Source organism: Bison bison, unplaced genomic scaffold (genome assembly GCF_000754665.1).
Source record: "Bison bison bison isolate TAMUID 2011002044 unplaced genomic scaffold, Bison_UMD1.0 scf7180017864295, whole genome shotgun sequence".
Lineage (NCBI taxonomy): Eukaryota > Metazoa > Chordata > Mammalia > Artiodactyla > Bovidae > Bison > Bison bison.
The window spans coordinates 8,051,069-8,068,639 of NW_011494867.1; the positions used below are offsets into that span (position 1 = coordinate 8,051,069).

A 17,571-nucleotide genomic window follows, 5' to 3' on the forward strand; every position below is an offset into this window, starting at 1 on the left:
GGGCGGGCCTTTCTTAAGCGTGTATGCGTGCTCAGTCGCTTCAGTCGTGTCCGACTCTTTGCGACCCTGGGGACTGCAGCCCGCTAGGCCCCTCTGTCCATGGGATTCCGCAGGAAGCATACTGGAGTGGGTTGCCATGCCCTCCTCTGAAAATCTTCCTGACCCAGGGATCGAACCCCCATCTCTTACTTCTCCTGCATTGGCAGGTGAGTTCTTTACCACTAGCGCCACCTGGGAAGCCCCTCTTTCAAGCACTGATGACCAAGTGCCCAGCTTTGCAATGTATAGTTGTTCCCCTGCCTCCTCACACCAACGAATTATATTGATGTCATGTATTTTTTCAAACACCACCTCGTCCCCTCTGGAGGATATGGATATGATCTGCCTCCTTCTACCCCGGGAGGAGATGGCTGTCCTTTCTTCTCCACTTGCTGAATTTCTGGACTCTAGGGAGAGGCAAATGACCCCCCATGGCTCAGTCCTTAGTTCTGGGCCATCAAACATTTAATTGGTGATTTAAGCGAAGATATAAAAGAGCATGTCTAATAAAAAACCACACACTGGGAGAGGGAGGCCTAACACGCTAAAGAACAAACCCTAGAGGTTTGAATATTAACTCAAACACACCAGATGTAAATCAAAAAGAAAAGCAGAACTTTGTCTTGAGGTATGTGGCAGCCAGGAGTCTCGCAGAGCTGTCCAGGAGGAGCCAGGAGATGGTGAAAGGGTTCATCTGGGATGGAAACCTGGGGAAACACACGTGGCCCATCCCGGTTGAGAGGTGGGACCAGAACTCTAGGAATGGAGGGGAGGTGAAGTCTGGGGAGGGGTTTTCAGCTTGGGGACTCTCTGGGTGGGGAGAAGAGTTGAGGGGAGTTGGAGAAGGAGGGTGGGTCGGAGACGATGCCAAATGTGACAGCCTGAGAGACAGAGCGAGGAAAGCTGCCTGACGGCTAATGGAAAAAGGGAGAATGATGAACTGGAAGGGGCATTGAGGGCTTGGTGTCACAGCCCACGTAAACTTCTAACACAGATGTAGGATGCACTATGGACCAGACAGCAGCCCTGCAATTAAGTGACTGTTTCAAGGACCCAGTGAAATTGTCATCGCTAGCATTTGGGGGCAGCTGCTCTTATCAGGCACTAGCCATTTCCCATACATTCCTTCTTGATGCTGTTGATCTTATTTTTTAAATTGAGAAATATATCGCATATACACAGTTTAGTAGATTGATAGAAACTCACGCACTTAACATCCAGATCAAAAAACAAAACATTTCCAGCTCCCAGAAGCCCCCATACGGTCCTCTCCGCTTTTGGCTCTCTCCTCCTTGCAATATTTAACCTCCTGTACTTTCTCTAACAATTGTTTATTTGCTGTTCTTGACAGTGTTCCATGCATGCATGCATCCTCAAACAATAGTTTGCCTTTATTAGTTTTTGAGCTTTGAACAGAATCAACATGTATGTAATCTTTTGTGTCTGTTTTTTTCCTCAAAATATTATGTTTTCACAATTCTTCTGTGCTGTGCATAGCTGTAGTTCATCCATTTTTGTTGCTGTGTCATATTCTGTGAATATGCCACAAATTTTTCTACCATCAATGGGATATTTGGGTTGCTTTAGACTTCCCTGGTGGCTCAGATGGTAAAGAATCTGGCTGTAATGCAGGAGATCTGAGTTTGATCCCTGGGTTGAAAAGATCCCCTGGAGAAGGGAATGTCTGCCCACTCCAGTATTCTGGACTGGACAATTCCATGGACAGAGTAGCCTGGCAGACTACAGTTCATGGGGTTGCAAAGAGTCAGACACGACTTTTTCTTCTTTCTTTCTTTCTTCTTTGGACAATTGTGAACAATTCTGTGGAGCTCCTGGCACATGTACTGTGGTGTATGTGTGTGTGTGTGTGTGTGTGTGTGTGTGATTTTTCCTATGACACATACCCAGGAATGGGATGACTGGGTCATAGATTTTCATTGTCTTCAACTTTACTGGATAATTGTAAATTGTTCCCTTAATTATCATTCCAATTTTACTCCCATCCTGTCTGTATATGTCTGAATTTACATCACAGCCTTGAGGGGTAGGTTTATTTGACATCATTCACCAGGTGAGGACACTGCTATAGGGTGGGTAACAGATATTCCAGCATGGACGTCTATGACACCACAGTGGTGGGAATTAAAACTCAGATCTCTTGCTGTAGTGCCTGGTCCTTTTATATCATAAACTAAGCTGCTCTCAATTTAAAGCTGACATTTGGGGACTTCCCTGGTGGCCCAGTGGGCTTTCCTGATAGCTCAGAGTCCACCTGCAATGCAGGAGACTCTGGTTTCATCCCTGGGTCAGGAAGATCCGTTCAAGAAGGGATAGGCTACCCACTCCAGTATTACTGGGCTTCCCTCATGGCTCAGCTTGTAAAGAATCCATCTGCAATGTGGGAGATCTGGGTTCAGTTCCTGGGTTGGGAAAATCCTCTGGAGAGGGAAAGGCTACCAACTCCAGTATTCTGGCCTGGAGAATTCCATGGACTCTATAGTCTATGGAGTCTCAAAGAGTTGGACACGACTGAGCAACTTTCCCTTCACTTCACACTGGCAGTCCAGTGATTGGGACTCCATGCTTCCACTGAGGGGGATGGGGTTCAATCCCTGATCACAAGGAAGATCCCACCGCACATGCCACACAGTGGGGCCAAAAACAATAAGTAAAATGAAAAATAAAGCTGATATTTGCTGGGCTCTCTAAAGGCAAGAGGCCAGATGGTAGAGGGCTGAGGACTTATGTTTGACATTTGAATTGGGAGATGAGAAAAGGAATCTTTAGGGACACAGAATTTCTGAAGACATTCAAGGAGACATCAGATTTTTGGGGTCCCTTGCAATAAAAATAGCTAGAACATTTTGCACTCCAAGCACATTTTAAGATTTTATGTGATCCCCTGGAAAAGGAAATGACAACCCAATCCAGTATTCTTGCCTGGGAAATCCCATGGATGGAAGAGCCTGGTGGGCTACAGTCCACAGGGGTCACAAAGATGTGACATGACTGAGCGACTGAGCATACACGAGGCAGGCATCACAATAGTCCCATTTCATAGGTAGAAAACTGAGGCTCAGAGGAGTTAAGGGATTTCTCAAGCCACAGAGCTGAGATGAGCTAGTGTTTGGATTTGGAACCAGGTCATCTTAACAGTTTTATTGTGCATGGCCTCAAAATGGCAGGGGATGGACAACAGTATGTCAGAAGAGGACGATGAAGTTTGATCAAAGGCTGGTGGCTTTGTCATCAATAAACATAGCTTTGGGGATTGTGGGTAGGGCAGGTGCAAGAGTGATTAGAATGTCCATGAGATGTTCAGTGAGGGAGGAAGTGGAGAGGAAAAGAAACCCCCTAGTCTGTGAGAGCAGAGACTAGGGAAGAAGCAGCTGGAGGAACCATAGTTCATGCAAACATGTTTTCCAAGTCAAAGAAGCCCCCAGAGTGGTAACTGTCAGGGTAATCATTTCTTTAAGTATGGGTGTCAGGGTGTCGTGCCTTCATGAAAAGAAATGAGCGATGGAAACCCCATTTGGGCTTCCTCACTGTTCTGATATCCAGGAGTCACCCAGGCTGGCAAACAAGATTCACCCCCACAGCAATCCCTGTACAATCACACACTTTGCAGGAGGGAGTGTGGGTCGCTACAACCTTTCTGGAAAGTAATCTGGCAGTAGCTATTAAAATTCAAAATATACCTGTTTTTTGACTGGATCGTCACCCTTTGGGGACAGTAGCCTAAAGAAGTAAAGGGTGAAAAACAAAAGGATATATCGTGCAAGGTTGTTGAAGGCAGCACTGCCTGAAATGGGGAAATCTAGGAACGACTGGCTCGTCCTTTGATTGAGAAGTGGTGACTAAAAACTGCTCGGTGGGAAATTCTGCAGCTCTGGTTTAAACCTCGAGCCATTGACCAGGAGGCAGGTCTGTGATTTATTACTAAGCAAGCAAACCAAAAACAAAACCTGCAAACAAACAAAAAATACATACCATATGTGTTTTCATTTAGTATGATCCTTTCTGTGTTTTGTTTGTGAAAACACAAATGAAATGAAATTAAGCTGAAGTCAAACATACATGTATATGTTTATGAAGTAGGAGGGACTGTAAAATGACACAAAACTGTGAGTGACCTCAGAGGAGAGTAATTTTTTAAAAATATGCATCTCCTTATTATTCATTATTTATACAATAAGCAGACATTGCTACTATATTTTAAAGTAAAATATAGATATTATTGGGCTTTCCTGGTAGCTAAGCTGGTAAAGAACCCGTCTGCAATGCAGAAGACCCAGGTTTGATTCCTGGGTCAGGAAGGGGTAGGTTACCCAACCCCAGTATTCTTGGGCTTCCCTGGTGGTTCAGATGGTAAAGAGTCGGCCTGTAATGAGGGAGACATGGGTTCGATCCTGGGTTGGGAAGATCCCCTGGAGGAGGGCATGACAACCCACTCTAGTATTCTTGCCTGGAGAATTCCATGGACAGGGGAGCTTGGTGGGCTATTCCCCATGGGGTCACAAAGAGCTGGACATGACTGAGCTGCTAAGAACAGCACAGCACATAGATATTGTTAAATTTTCTATAATCAGCAAGAATTTACTTCTATATTAAATTATGGTTATATATTTAATCATTATGTGTTAAATTTTAATGTGTTGTTTAAAATGAAAGTTATATTTATTAAATAGATAAAATCATGTTCAAGATTTTTTATTTTTTAACTTTTTTTTATTTTTTGGCTGCAAGGCTTTTGGGACCTTCCCTGACCAAGGATTTAACCTGGGCAATGGCAGTAGAAACCCGGAATTCCAACCACTAGGCTACCAAGGAATTCCCAATGTCATATATTTAACTTTATACGCAGGCATTACTGCTATATTTTTAAAAGTGGACTGAGGGGCCTGGCAGGCCGCAGTCCATAGGGTTGCAAAGAGTCAGACACAACTGAGGCGACTTGGCACATGGACATAGATAATATATACATTATATTTTATATTGTATTTAATAGTCATGAAAAGATATGTACTAGAATGTTTATGGCAACACTATTTGTAAGAGCCTCAAATTGAAAACAACCCCAAGGGCCATCATAGTATAACAGATCAATAATTTACGGCATGTTTACAGAATGGAAAGCTATTGACTACGCAATACATGTACCTGTGCGTGCATGCGTCTAAAGTCAGGCAAAACTCTATTCTGTTTATTGGAACAGTTGCTCCTGGGAAAGGAACCTTGGCTGGTTTTTCCTTTTCTTGGTCTGGCTGCTGGTTACATGAGCTGTTCAGTTTGTGGAAACCTAGTCTTCTGTGCCCTGTTCTGCATGCCTGTTTAAAAGAATAGAATTGCCATTATAAAGCACATACTTTAGGATTTCCCTTTAAGACTTCACCTTCCAATGCAGGGGCTGTGGGTTCAATCCCTGGTTGGGGAGCCAAGATTCCACATGCCTCTCTGACCAAAAAAAAAAAACAAAACAGAACATCAACAACAGAAACAATACTGTATCAAATTCAGTAGAGACTTTAAAAATGACTCACATCCAAGAATCTTTAAAAAATAAAAAAGCAAAGCACTTACTTTAAAAGGCATTTGGGAATGTCCTTCCTGACAGAAGCCAATTTACAAGAGCCCTTTTCCCAGTTAGGGGTAGGACATGCCTGTTCTGGCCTTCCCAGCATCTGAGCCGCTCTCTCTCTCTTTCTTTTTTTTTTTTTTCTTGCATCTCAGACATCTCAGGCACGAGTCAAATGTGGGAGAAGCTGGAGAGGACTGTCCTGGACAACCTTTCCCCTGAAGTGCAAGAGGACTACGGCCAGGACTATATCCTTAGCGAACGTAGTTTTCTCAACTTAATGAAAACCTCCACTGATCCAGACATCTCCCCAGTGCTCCTGGACGTTCGGCACGCCATCTCTGCTCAGAGCCCCTTTGCATTTTATGCGCCGGGGAAATTGTCTTATCCGTGGCTCTGTTTTGCTTCCGTCAGCCCTACTGGCATATTTGATTATCTTAGCAGAAAAATACATACCTACAGTAAGAAGATGCCCAGAGTGTTAAGCACATCTAACTGGGAGAATGAGGCTATGTAGGCTATGTAGGCAACTCAGTGGGAAATGTTAAGCGTCTTGGAATAAAAAGAAATCTCAAGCTTCTCATTAAAGTTGCGGTTTCCTACCTTGCAGCCCCTGTGAATTCTGTTGGTTGAATAGGGAGACAGGAGGGAAGGGGGCAGGGCACAACTTTTAAAAGCATGATAGTGGCATTGAGCATATGACAAAAAAAAAAACCAAAAACAAAAAACAAAAAACTGGTTAGAACCAACTAGACCCATGTTGCTGGAAGATTCAACTTCCAGTGGATCGAGCCTCATCAGACGCTCATCACAATGTGTTACCTAAATGCCACACTCACAGGTGCCAGGACAGTTCTGAAGCTGACCATAAAAGGCCAGAAAGCGGGCAGTGCTCCAGTTCCTGAAAATCCTTACCCCTTCCCCGGAACAGTTGGAGTGACCCTCCCACTCACCTGTTAGCTTATCAAATCACCCAGCCCATAAAAACGGACTGCCCCATATTTCAGGGCTGCTCTCCAAGCCTTTTGAGATGGCCCACACTCGGTCTGTGGAGTGTGTATCTTTCTCAATAAATCTACTTTTTACCTATCACTCTTCTGCAATGAGACATAAAGCACCTGAACTTCATTAAGTCCTAAGACCAGGTGGGCGATTTCAATTAAAATACAGTGGGTTTGAGGGGCTTCCTTGATGGTCCAGTGGTTGGGAATCCACCTGCCATTGCAGAGGACATAGGTTTTGATCCCTGGTCCAGAAAGATCCCATGTGCTGAAATGCCACAGGGCAACTAAACCCATGAGCCACAACTACTGAAGCCTGTGCTCACTAGAGCCTGTGCTCTGCAACAAGAGAAGCCACTGCAATGAGAACCCCATGTCCAGCAATGAAGACCCAAGGCAGCCGAAAATAAATACAAATTTGAAAAAAAAAAAAAAAAAGGACAATGGGTTTGAGTCCTAATCTGAGTTGCATAGTTTCAATAGGACTTACTGGAGGGGAGACATGATCACCATGGAGAGCATCAGTTGGGTGTTTACTTTGCCCTGGATAGATATCAGACATTCTCTCATCTAGTTCTCATTAGAGAATGGAGGTAGGTATCTTCACCCCAGTTTAATAGGCAAGGGAATTAAGTATCAGAGAGGTTAAATTCCTCAATCACTGTCACACAGCTAGCAAAAGGCAGAGCTAGAATTGAAATCCAGGTTGGACTCCACTGCCTGCCAGGAGAGGGAAAGAGAAAGAGAGACGAAGAAAGAAAACAGAGCAGGATGGGAGAAGAGGAGGAAGAAATGGCAAGGACCACAGTGAAAGTGAGTCTTTCTCACTGCGCACTGATGTCTCGCTGCAACTTCTGCATCCAAGGTATTGGATTCATTGTCTATAACCAGTGCTCCATGCCCTTCTTCTTCCTTCCTCTACCCAAGGAGCCCTGGGGATAATGGGATGAGGCCTCCCATCTCAAGCACAGGCCCTGAGGTCTTTTGGCTGGATTGGTGTCCATGGTAACCATCCCTGTGGCCTCCATATGAGCATGCAGGATGAAAAAGCCAGCATCATTACTTGCAGAAGTCCAGCTGAAGGGAGCAACGTGAGATACTAAGGAAGTTGTAGCCAAGTTCACTTGGTAGAGGTGCAAGGGGAGGAGCTGGTGAACAGAGGGGGCATGAAAGTAACTAGAAAGAAAACCAGCTTGACACGAGGAAGTAGAGATCCAGACCTCTTGCTCATCGCAAACCTCCCTTTGTCTCATTTTCTTTCTAGACTGTGCAGGTTCTTTTTCTATTTTTCAACCCCATGTAGATTTAGGGCCATCTTTTGGGTTTGCAAAAGAGATGGACACGACTTAGCAACAAAAAACAACAGAGGGAAAGAAACCACAGCACAGTCTGTTTGGTTGGAGAAAGACTGACCGCCTTTCACCACCACTCTGGCCATGACCCCTTGGGTTTGGGTGGAAGTGGGGGGTCTGGAAACATCACTGAGGCTCATGGAGAGAGGAAGAGAACTCTAGGATGAAAACCCAGGGCGTCTATAGGGTGGTTTGGGGGAATATTGTAGCAGGGGCCACTTGAGCTAGGGGCTTATGTGAGGATAAGAAATCCAACCAAAAAGCTGGTGAAGATGAGACACCACCACTTCCCTGGTGCTTTGAAAACACACCAGCTCCTATGGACCCGGACTCTGAGGATTAGGGCAAGCAAAAGAGAAAGCGATGGTAGGGGAAGGGATCTGGAATTCTACCTCACAGTCACCTGGAGACCCTGTTTTAAACCAGAAGAGGCTAAGTTACCTGTAAGTATTAATAAGCATTAAAATAATTTTCAGGAGCTTCCCTGGAGATCTAATGGTGAGGACTTTGCCTTCCAGTGCAGCGGTGTGGGTTCAGTTCCTGGTTGGGGAGTTAGGTTCCCATGTGCCTCATGGTCAAGAAACCAGAACATAAACAACAAAAACAATACTGTAACAAATTCAATGAAAACTTCTAAATGGTACAGATTAAAAAAACTCTAAAAACATATAAGTTAGATATATCTCAATTTTAGAACAATACCTACAGGTTCTCAGAAAATAAGAGAGACAAGTACTACATACAAAACACCATGTCTAGACCATGTCTGCACAGTAATTAATGTTCCTGGTTTACTACAATTAAACAGTAAGAGCTAATGGCAGAGGGAAGCCCCAATATTGGAGTATTTGTCATATTCTTAGGGGAAGGCATAATGAACAGGTATTTCAACAACAGGACTCTTGGCAAAAAGTATTTTATATTCCCCAGTCCTGCTTTCTGTTCAAGGGCAGAATACAAGGTACATTTAATACCTGGGCACACAGCATCACATGCAAATTGCACGCAAGCCCATAGCCATGCCCCATTTACCTCTTCACTCTCTGTATTTTCCCAATACTGGCAGAGGGAAGCGGGCCATCCTCACAACCCAGGATAAGAGGGAGGAATCAGAAAAAAGCATGTGGCGAAAATATGATTTCTTTTATTACATAGGGAGCTGATAAAGGTCTACAAATAAACTTTACTACATTATTGAATGGAACATTAAATTTCATGAGTTTCATTATACTGGTGATAAATCTGTGTTTTGGGATGCCATTCTGGATGATGTAATTCTGAGGAAGAGTAATTCCGTGCAAATGGCTCTGATGAGGTGTTGGTACCTCCCGCCCAGTAAAAGTCCCCAGTCCAACTCACACATAAACGTCCACTCAGGGACCCAGGACCCCTGAACACTTGGTGAAGAGAAGTTCCAAACAATATTTCTCTGTTGATTTATCTTATAAGCCAATATTTCTCCTGGGATCTCAAGGGTAGGGTGTTCATGGCAGGGCCAGGTGGGTGTTTCAGAGACTCAGCTTAATATCCAGATCAGAATTCCACAGCAAGAAACAAGAAGCAAAAGGAAAGGAAGTTGGGAATCAATGTAAAGGTTGAATATATGTTTGTAGTCTGAAGTTGCTTATTCTTTTGCCTGCCTAGCATTTCTTTGGTGGAGGATTTTAGTGAGATGGTCATTCAAGGGACTTCACACCCCTATCATAGGGGTGGGCATGTGAACCAGGCTGGCCAATCAATTTATACTCTTGGATCCAGTGATTGGTTCAGAGGTGGACATATGACCAAAGAAGAACCAGTCATGACTCCTGATTGTGGGAGGATTGCTAATGGGCACTGGGAGAAAAATGTTATCCTTTCTCACTGCAATGTCCATGTTAAACTGCAGCTTCTAGACCCCACAGAGGAGAATCTGGTAGAGAATAAAGTTAGGATAGAGGAAAATGTACCAGAATGATGAAGAAAAATCAGAGTGATGACATAGTTTGAGTTCCTTGATCTGGCTATACCTGCATATCTACTGTTTGGACTGATTTCCAAATTGTGTGAGCTGATACATTTTCTTCATTCTATTTTGAGTTGGGTTTCTATCTTTTGCAACAGAATTAGTTCCTGACAAATATACACTGTAGGAGGAATTCAGTGAAGAATGAAGAGTAAAATAATGCTTGATGGAGAAAATAGACAATGTCACAATATCGTAGGAGAGGAAGAAAGGGATGAAACTAAAGAAAAAAAAAGGTTAGGGTAGGTGATATTATGGTTTAGTGGCCCTCTTCCATAGAAAGGCAATTATTTCTGTTAAAATTTATTTTGGGATTTTATCCTCAAAGTCTGTGGGGGCTTCCTGGTAGCTCAGCAGTAAAGAAACCACCTGCAATGCAGGAGATGCAGGAGACTCGGGTTCAATCCCTGGGTCAGGAAGACCCCCCTGGAGGAGGAAATAGCAAACCACTCCTGTATTATTGCCTGGAAAACTCGGTGAACAGAGGAACCTGGTGGGCTATGGTCCATGGGATCACAAAGAGTCAGACATAGCTGAGCAACAGAAAACACACATATGCCCCAAAATCTGTGAGCATGGTCCCTCAGGGAAAAGGTGATGCAAAATTCTTTCTGGGCCCCATGGTGGGGATCAAAGATTTCATCTGATCACTGGCAATTCTAGACTATTGAAATCACACTTGGCTAGAAGAACAGTGGTAGGTACACTGTGTCTGGTGTGGTAGGACACCCTGTCCTGGATCATCACATAACCTGTTTATCATATTGCAAAATATGGAGATGACTAAAGTGAAAATCCCAGCTTACCATGGGAAGCAGGAAGATCAACAAAGAAACTCAAAACTTTTGTCCTCAGTTATTTGTTCTTCTCAAGTTCTTTCATCTACATGAGAGTGTTCTGGCCTCTGGTAATTGCCCTAGGAATTCTACCACAGAGATAATTTTGTTTAGTTCTGCTTTCTGTTCTTCTTCCTGTTTTGATAATAGGTAATAATTCACTGCTGGATAGCATGTAACCTCTTTCTTTGACTTGTCCTGTACTCTCTCCCCTTACTGGCCGAGATGAAGTAATTCCATATAGAGAAGGTCCTAACTGAAAACGCTATTCTTTAGACTGGGTATGACTTTTTGGAAAGACTTAAATGTTTATGCAAGACATTTTCATTGATGAACACAAAATTTACACTTTCATCTTGAATATTTATAGCATTCAAGTATACTGGGACTGGAAAAATCATAGAAGGGCTATTAATATTAATATATATCATAGACATTGCAAAGACTGGAATTTTTTGGCAGGGGTTTGGCGTGGGGGGCGTTGTGCTTTTCAGCATCCACTTATCTTATTTGGAAGTTATTCCCCAGGTGTGAGATCTTGGTAGAAAGCAATGCTTTTCCTCTACTTATAGAAGCCAGAGGTCTAAAGCCTGTCTCTTCCAGAATCTTAGCCTCAAGGACTTGGGCATCACGAACAGACATATGGCCTTCCAAGGATCTGGGGTGTCGATTGAGGGATATAAAGAGTGACGGTGGTGGTCTCCTACAAATGACAGTTGTTGTGTTTCCTGTCTCTTAACCTTTTGGAGGCATTTGGTCCCATCAATTCTATTTTTTCCAATCTATTCTTCCAGGCTTGCCTTGATTAAGTGAATCAACTCCTGTTTTGTTCAAAGAGGTCAGAACTCAGTTTCTGGGACTTCCCTGGTGGTCCAGTGGTTAAGACTCCATGCTTCCACTACAGAGAGATGGGTTCAATTCCTGATTGGGGAACTAAGATCCCACATGCTGTGCAGCACAGCCAAAAATTTAAAAACAAAGCAAAGCAACTTTGTTTCTGTTACTTGCAACCATGAGTATTTTAATTATCTCCTCCTCCTCCTTATCATCATCACAGTGTTTTCAAAGTCTCGCTCCCAAAACACAGCCCCGTGTCTTTGTGGGTCTCAAGAAGGATGCTCCCTCTACAAAGAGGGATGGAGTGTGTATTTCTTCTTGTGTAGCATCCCAATAGGCCTCTCCTCCTCTCCTGCTCTATCTAGGACTCTGGTCTTTACATTTCAAAGTCAAAGGATGACCCTCTCCTCCTCCTTCACTTGGATTTGTTTTTGTTTTGTGTTTTGAATTCTGGCTAATATTGCTCCAAACATGTCACATTCTTGGTGGCAGAGCAGCAAGGTGGTATAGTGTGGGTATTTTGGAGTTATTTTTACAGAGTGTTAATGCATCCCCTCCAATTCATATGTTGAAAACCTACACCACCGTGTGGTGGTATTAGGAGATGGAGCCTTTGGGAGGTAATTAGGTCATGAGGGTGTAGCCCTCATGATGGGATTAGTGCCCTTAGAAGAAAGGAGAGAGCTTGCTTTTCTCTCTCCCTGCTCTGAAGATAAAAGATGATGTCCATCTGCACACCAGGAAGTGGGTCTTGTGCAGACACCAGATCTGTTGGCATATTAATCTTGGACTTGCCACACTCCAGAACTGTGAGAAATAAATGGTCTGTTGTTGAAGCTGTTTTGTGTATGGTGATTTGTTATAATAGTCAGAACTAAGATGCACAGACTTGGGTTCAAATCTTGGGTCTATTGTTCAGCAGCTGGGTGACCTTAAGCAAGCTGATGAACTCCTCTGCATCTGTGGGATCTTCTTTTTCTTAAGATGCAAGGAGTAATGCTAATCTCATACAATGACTGTGACAGTAGGGTCATAATGCAAAGGGGTTTAGCCAGTGCCTAGCACTTAAGAAGGGACCCCAAACATAGGATAATGGTGGCTGACTTTCTCTTCTTTGTATCTGAGCACAATGGCTGTGGAGATGAGGTTCCCTTGGTGTGTCCCTTCTAGGTTGAGGTTGGACGGTGGGATGACTGGTGGTTGGCTAATACTTCTTCCTCTCACAGGAGTACAAGGTAGTCTGTCATAGATAAATAGTGAAGTTCACATTTCCTACTCTTGCTGGTAAGAATTTCTACTTTTTTTTTTTTTTAAGCTAACAATCATTTCTGTCTTCCTATGTGCCAGGAATTCTGCTGAGCAATTTAATCAACTAAGTCAATCCTTACAATAACACTATGAAGCATATACTTTATTAACATCTCCATTTTTAGGTAGGAAATCGGTCTTAGAAAGTTAATCTGCTCAAAGTCATACAGCTAGTGTGTAGTAAAACTAAGGCTTTTGGTTTTTTTTTAAATTGTGGTAAAATATACATAACACACGAATTAACCATTTTAACCACTTTTAAGTACACAATTCAGTGGCGTATAAAGGATCATGGCATCCGGTCCCACCACTTCATGGGAAATAGATGGGGAAACAGTGGAAACAGTGTCAGACTTTATTTTTCTGGGCTCCAAAATCACTACAGATGGTGACTGCAGCCATGAAATTAAGACGCTTACTCCTTGGAAGGAAAGTTATGACCAACCTAGATAGCATATTCAAAAGCAGAGACATTACTTTGCCAACAAAGGTTCGTCTAGTCAAGCCTATGGTTTTTCCTTTGGTCATGTATGGATGTGAGAGTTGGACTGTGAAGAAGGCTGAGCACCGAAGAATTGATGCTTTTGAACTGTGGTGTTGGAGAAGACTCTTGAGAGTCCCTTGGACTGCAAGGAGATCCAACCAGTCCATTCTGAAGGAGATCAGCCCTGGGATTTCTTTGGAAGGAATGATGCTAAAGCTGAAACTCCAGTACTTTGGCCACCTCATGTGAAGAGTTGACTCATTGGAAAAGACCCTGATGCTGGGAAAGATTGAAGGCAGGATAAGGGGACGACAGAGGATGAGATGGCTGGATGGCATCACTGACTCGATGGACGTGAGTCTGAGTGAACTCCAGGAGTTGGTGATGGACAGGGAGGCCTGGCATGCTGCGATTCATGGGGTCGCAAAGAGTTGGACACGACTGAGCGACTGATCTGATCTGATCTGACACTGTGTGACTATCACCACTATTCATTCCCAGAACTTTTTCACTATCCCAAGAGTTGAGCTTTTTAAGTTGAATTTGTGCAGTGTCTATTTTTTTCCTTTTTTTTGGTCTGTGTCACTTGGCATGTGGAACTTTAAGTTTCCTGACCATGGATGGAACCCACACCCCCTGCACTGGAAGCGTGGGGTCTTAACCCTAATACCACCAGGAACATCTTCAACTTCTAATTTGTGAATGGAGCCTATTGTGAAGCAGTTAGAGTATAAATTCTTTGAGCGTTCAAACCTCAGGTATGCCTTTGATGAGCTGTGAGGTCTTGGGGGAAGTTACTTGGTTTTTTTGTGCCTCAGTACCTTCCTCTGTAAATGGAGAACATGATAATTAATGGTGCCTGTCTTATAGAGTGGTTATCATATTAAGTGATATTAAGTACTTAGAATTCCCCTGTAGATATTAGGCACACAATAAGCATTAGTTGTTATTACTCCCTAGTGCTAATTATAGGGTGCTGTGGTCCTGATGGAAGGAAAGCTGGCACATCAGAGCATTAGGAAAGATGCTGTGATGTGGACAGGGCTTTGGACCACATGGATTTTATTCAAGTTCACTTCTTTGAGCTGGGCTTGAGGTGATACATCACTTCCTTGAGTCAAATTGATGGATTCCAGGACCGTCTGGGTGGTCCAGTGGTTAAGATTCTGTGCTTCCAATGCACGAGGTGTGGGTTTGATCTCTGGTCAGGGAAAAAAGATACCACATACTGTGTGATGAGTCTAGATGAAGACAAAACAAAAAACAAAAAACAAAAAGAGCAGGGTGGGGAAAGGGTTGATGGGGTTTCATTAGATCTTCAAAATCTCCTCTAATGTTGAAAGGCAACATGATCTCTCTCATAACTAGGTAACTGGGTGGCCCAAGCAGGCAACTGCTAACACATATGTGCGTCTGTCTCCAGAGATGGGTACCTGGCAGATGGAGAGCTTAAGGTGAGTTGCAGGATGGAAGCTGTGCAGGCAGCATCCTCAAAGTCTTCTCTTCCTCTGGACTCCAGGCCAGAAACAAAGAGCTCATAACTCCCATGCTGCCTCCTGCCTCCTTCCATACTGTCAAGGAATAATTTTAGAAAATATTAAAATCTCAAACAAATGCACAGCAAGCATGTACCAAAGTTTTATTTAACTCATTAATGAGAGAACCAGCAGGATGGCAGAGCTGGCTTCAGAGAGGATATGAGAACTGATATGTAAAAATACAGTGCTCTTAAAATAATAGAAGGATGCTAGAATTTAGTTGCTAAGTAAGATATAAAACTGTAAGACTGGTTAATATATATAAGAACAATATATCCATACTGTTTGGGTCTATATTCTCTGCTAGTCAGAAATCATTTGCATCTCTACCACATAAAAATAATTTGTACTCTCTAAGTTTTTTCCAAGTTACTATCAACCCTTGCAGAGCTGGGTCTCCGGTCAATATATAAATTCACATTTCCCTGGAGAGTCAGGTGGTATTTTGAGGGCTTTTAGACAATGCTGTAGCCTGATAATAAAAAGACTTTTGACTTATTTCCAAGTTTTGGGTGATTCTTTTGTAAGAATAACCATGGAAGGGATCGATGAGCGATTAGAAATCCTTCCCCACCAAGCCTTAGATAAGGCCTCAGGTGCTGTTCCAGCAGTGTGCTTCTTGTGGCTACGACCAGTTGATGGAAACTGGTACAAGGGAGAAAGTGATTTGTCATCCAGCCCTTGATGACAACGGTGGCTTGATTTATAACTTCCGAACAGCTTCGCCCACAGCTGGCAGAGGCTATTCCAATGACTCAGTCAGAGCTCTGGCTTAGCCGCAAGGAAAGACCTAAAGAAGCATCATCTCTCATTGAGAGAAGGCGAGAGGCCAAAGGAAGTGGGTGGTCAAAGATGATTTTTTTCCATCCTAGATGAATGTTCCCTTATCCTTCCTAAAGTCAGTATTTCATAGACAAGCTACATGGCTTCAGAGCCATTTATCTCATGTGGATGGTATGTTTTGATTTTTCCTAGTGTAAAAAGTTGTGTGTCAACTCTGAATATCCACTGGAAGACTGATGCTGAAGCTCCAGTAATTTGGCCACCTGATGCAAAGAGCCATCTCATTGGAAAAGACCCTGATGCTGGGAAAGATTGAGGGCAGGAGGAGAAGGGGGTGACAGAAGATGAGATGGTTGGATGGCATCTCTGACTCAATGGACTTGAATTTGAGCAAACTCCAGGAGATAGTGAAGGACAGGGAAGGACAGGGTCCCTGCGGATCATGGGGTTACAAAGAATGGGACATGACTTAGCCACTGAATAACAACAAATGTAGAGAGCTGAGTGTTAATGGGTGAGGAGCTTGGAAGGAGATGGAGATTTGTTCTTAGTTGCACTGGGTGCTGCTAGTGACCTTACAGAGTTTATAGTTCATCCATTCAGTAAATGGACCTGTTATAATCATGAGAAATGGGAAGATCATGCCTTCAAGAAGAGGCAATCATCCTTCATTCATTCCAAGGCATACTCTGGCACCCACTATGAACCAAGCTTTATTGAAGTCCATTGGAACTCAGGAAGTCTCTTCCCTAGAAAGACCATGAGATGCTACCATATAACAAGTTTCCTTTGTGAGCTACACCAAGCCCGTGTGCCTCTGCCAGTAAAGGCAAGGCTATCTGCAGTCAGAGGGAAGACTTAAGTAGTGTGTCAGTGTCCTTTGTCGAAATATTATTTCTTATAGTTACTCAGTGTTTAAATTGTCAACAAAATCTCCCACTTGTAGATTAGCCCTAACATTTATATTTCTACCCAAAACTGTGGAGAAGGCAGTTCATTAATGTTTCAAATAAGGTAAGAGAACGCTAATTCACTGTTATCATAGGACTGTCATTTCTGTCCTGAGTGAAATGATGAGAAGGGACAGGAAACCTTCTCTCTTGGGACAGCTGTGAATGGTCAGTTGAAGAAAAGTACAAGGAGGCAGGGGCTGGGAACTGAGCGGATGATATCCAGCCTCGTGAGTTTTATGCAGTAAAGGCAAAGTGAAAGATGGGACCCCTCTCTGTGTCTCTGGTGTTCTGTGACCTCTGCCTCAGTGTTCATTAAGGGTGAAGTTCCTGGACTTCCCTGGTGGTCCAGTGGTTAAGAATCTACCTCCCAGTGTAGGCGACACAGGTTCGATCCCTGGTGTAGGAAGATTCCCACATGCCGAGGGGCAGTTAAGCCCAGGCACTACATCTACTGAGCCCCTATGTCCTACAGACCATGCTCTGCAACAAGAGAAGCCACTCCAATGAGAAGCCTGTGCATGGCAACTGGAGAGTAGCCCCTGCTCACCACAACCAGAGAAAAGCCTGCGCACAACACTGAAGACCCAGGGCAGCCAAAATATAAATAAGAAAAAAAGGGTGAAATTCCTACTTTATTGAGAGATGGGAGACAATCCTACTTTGGTAGACCATGAAGCAACTGCACTGGGTGAGAAGCTATGGGAGGGAGATCAATTCAGATCAGTCACTCAGTCGTGTCCAACTCTTTGCGACCCCATGAATCGCAGCACGCCAGGCCTCCCTGTCCATCACCAACTCCCGGAGCTCACTCAGACTCACGTCCATCGAGTCAGTGATGCCATCCAGCCATCTCATCCTCT

The 17,571-nt window shown here is 43.6% G+C and overlaps 1 protein-coding gene across 1 annotated transcript in view; it reads left to right on the plus strand.

Moving 5' to 3' along the window:
* HSD17B2 (hydroxysteroid (17-beta) dehydrogenase 2) overlaps window positions 1–6,216 on the plus strand; it is a 93,386-nt gene extending 87,170 nt beyond the window's left edge. Inside the window, exon 5 of the mRNA XM_010850806.1 lies at window positions 5,770–6,216. Coding sequence (XP_010849108.1) covers window positions 5,770–6,131 — 362 coding nt within the window. The 3' untranslated portion in view covers window positions 6,132–6,216. The remainder of the gene's footprint in view (window positions 1–5,769) is intronic.
* Window positions 6,217–17,571: the final 11,355 nt, after the last annotated feature.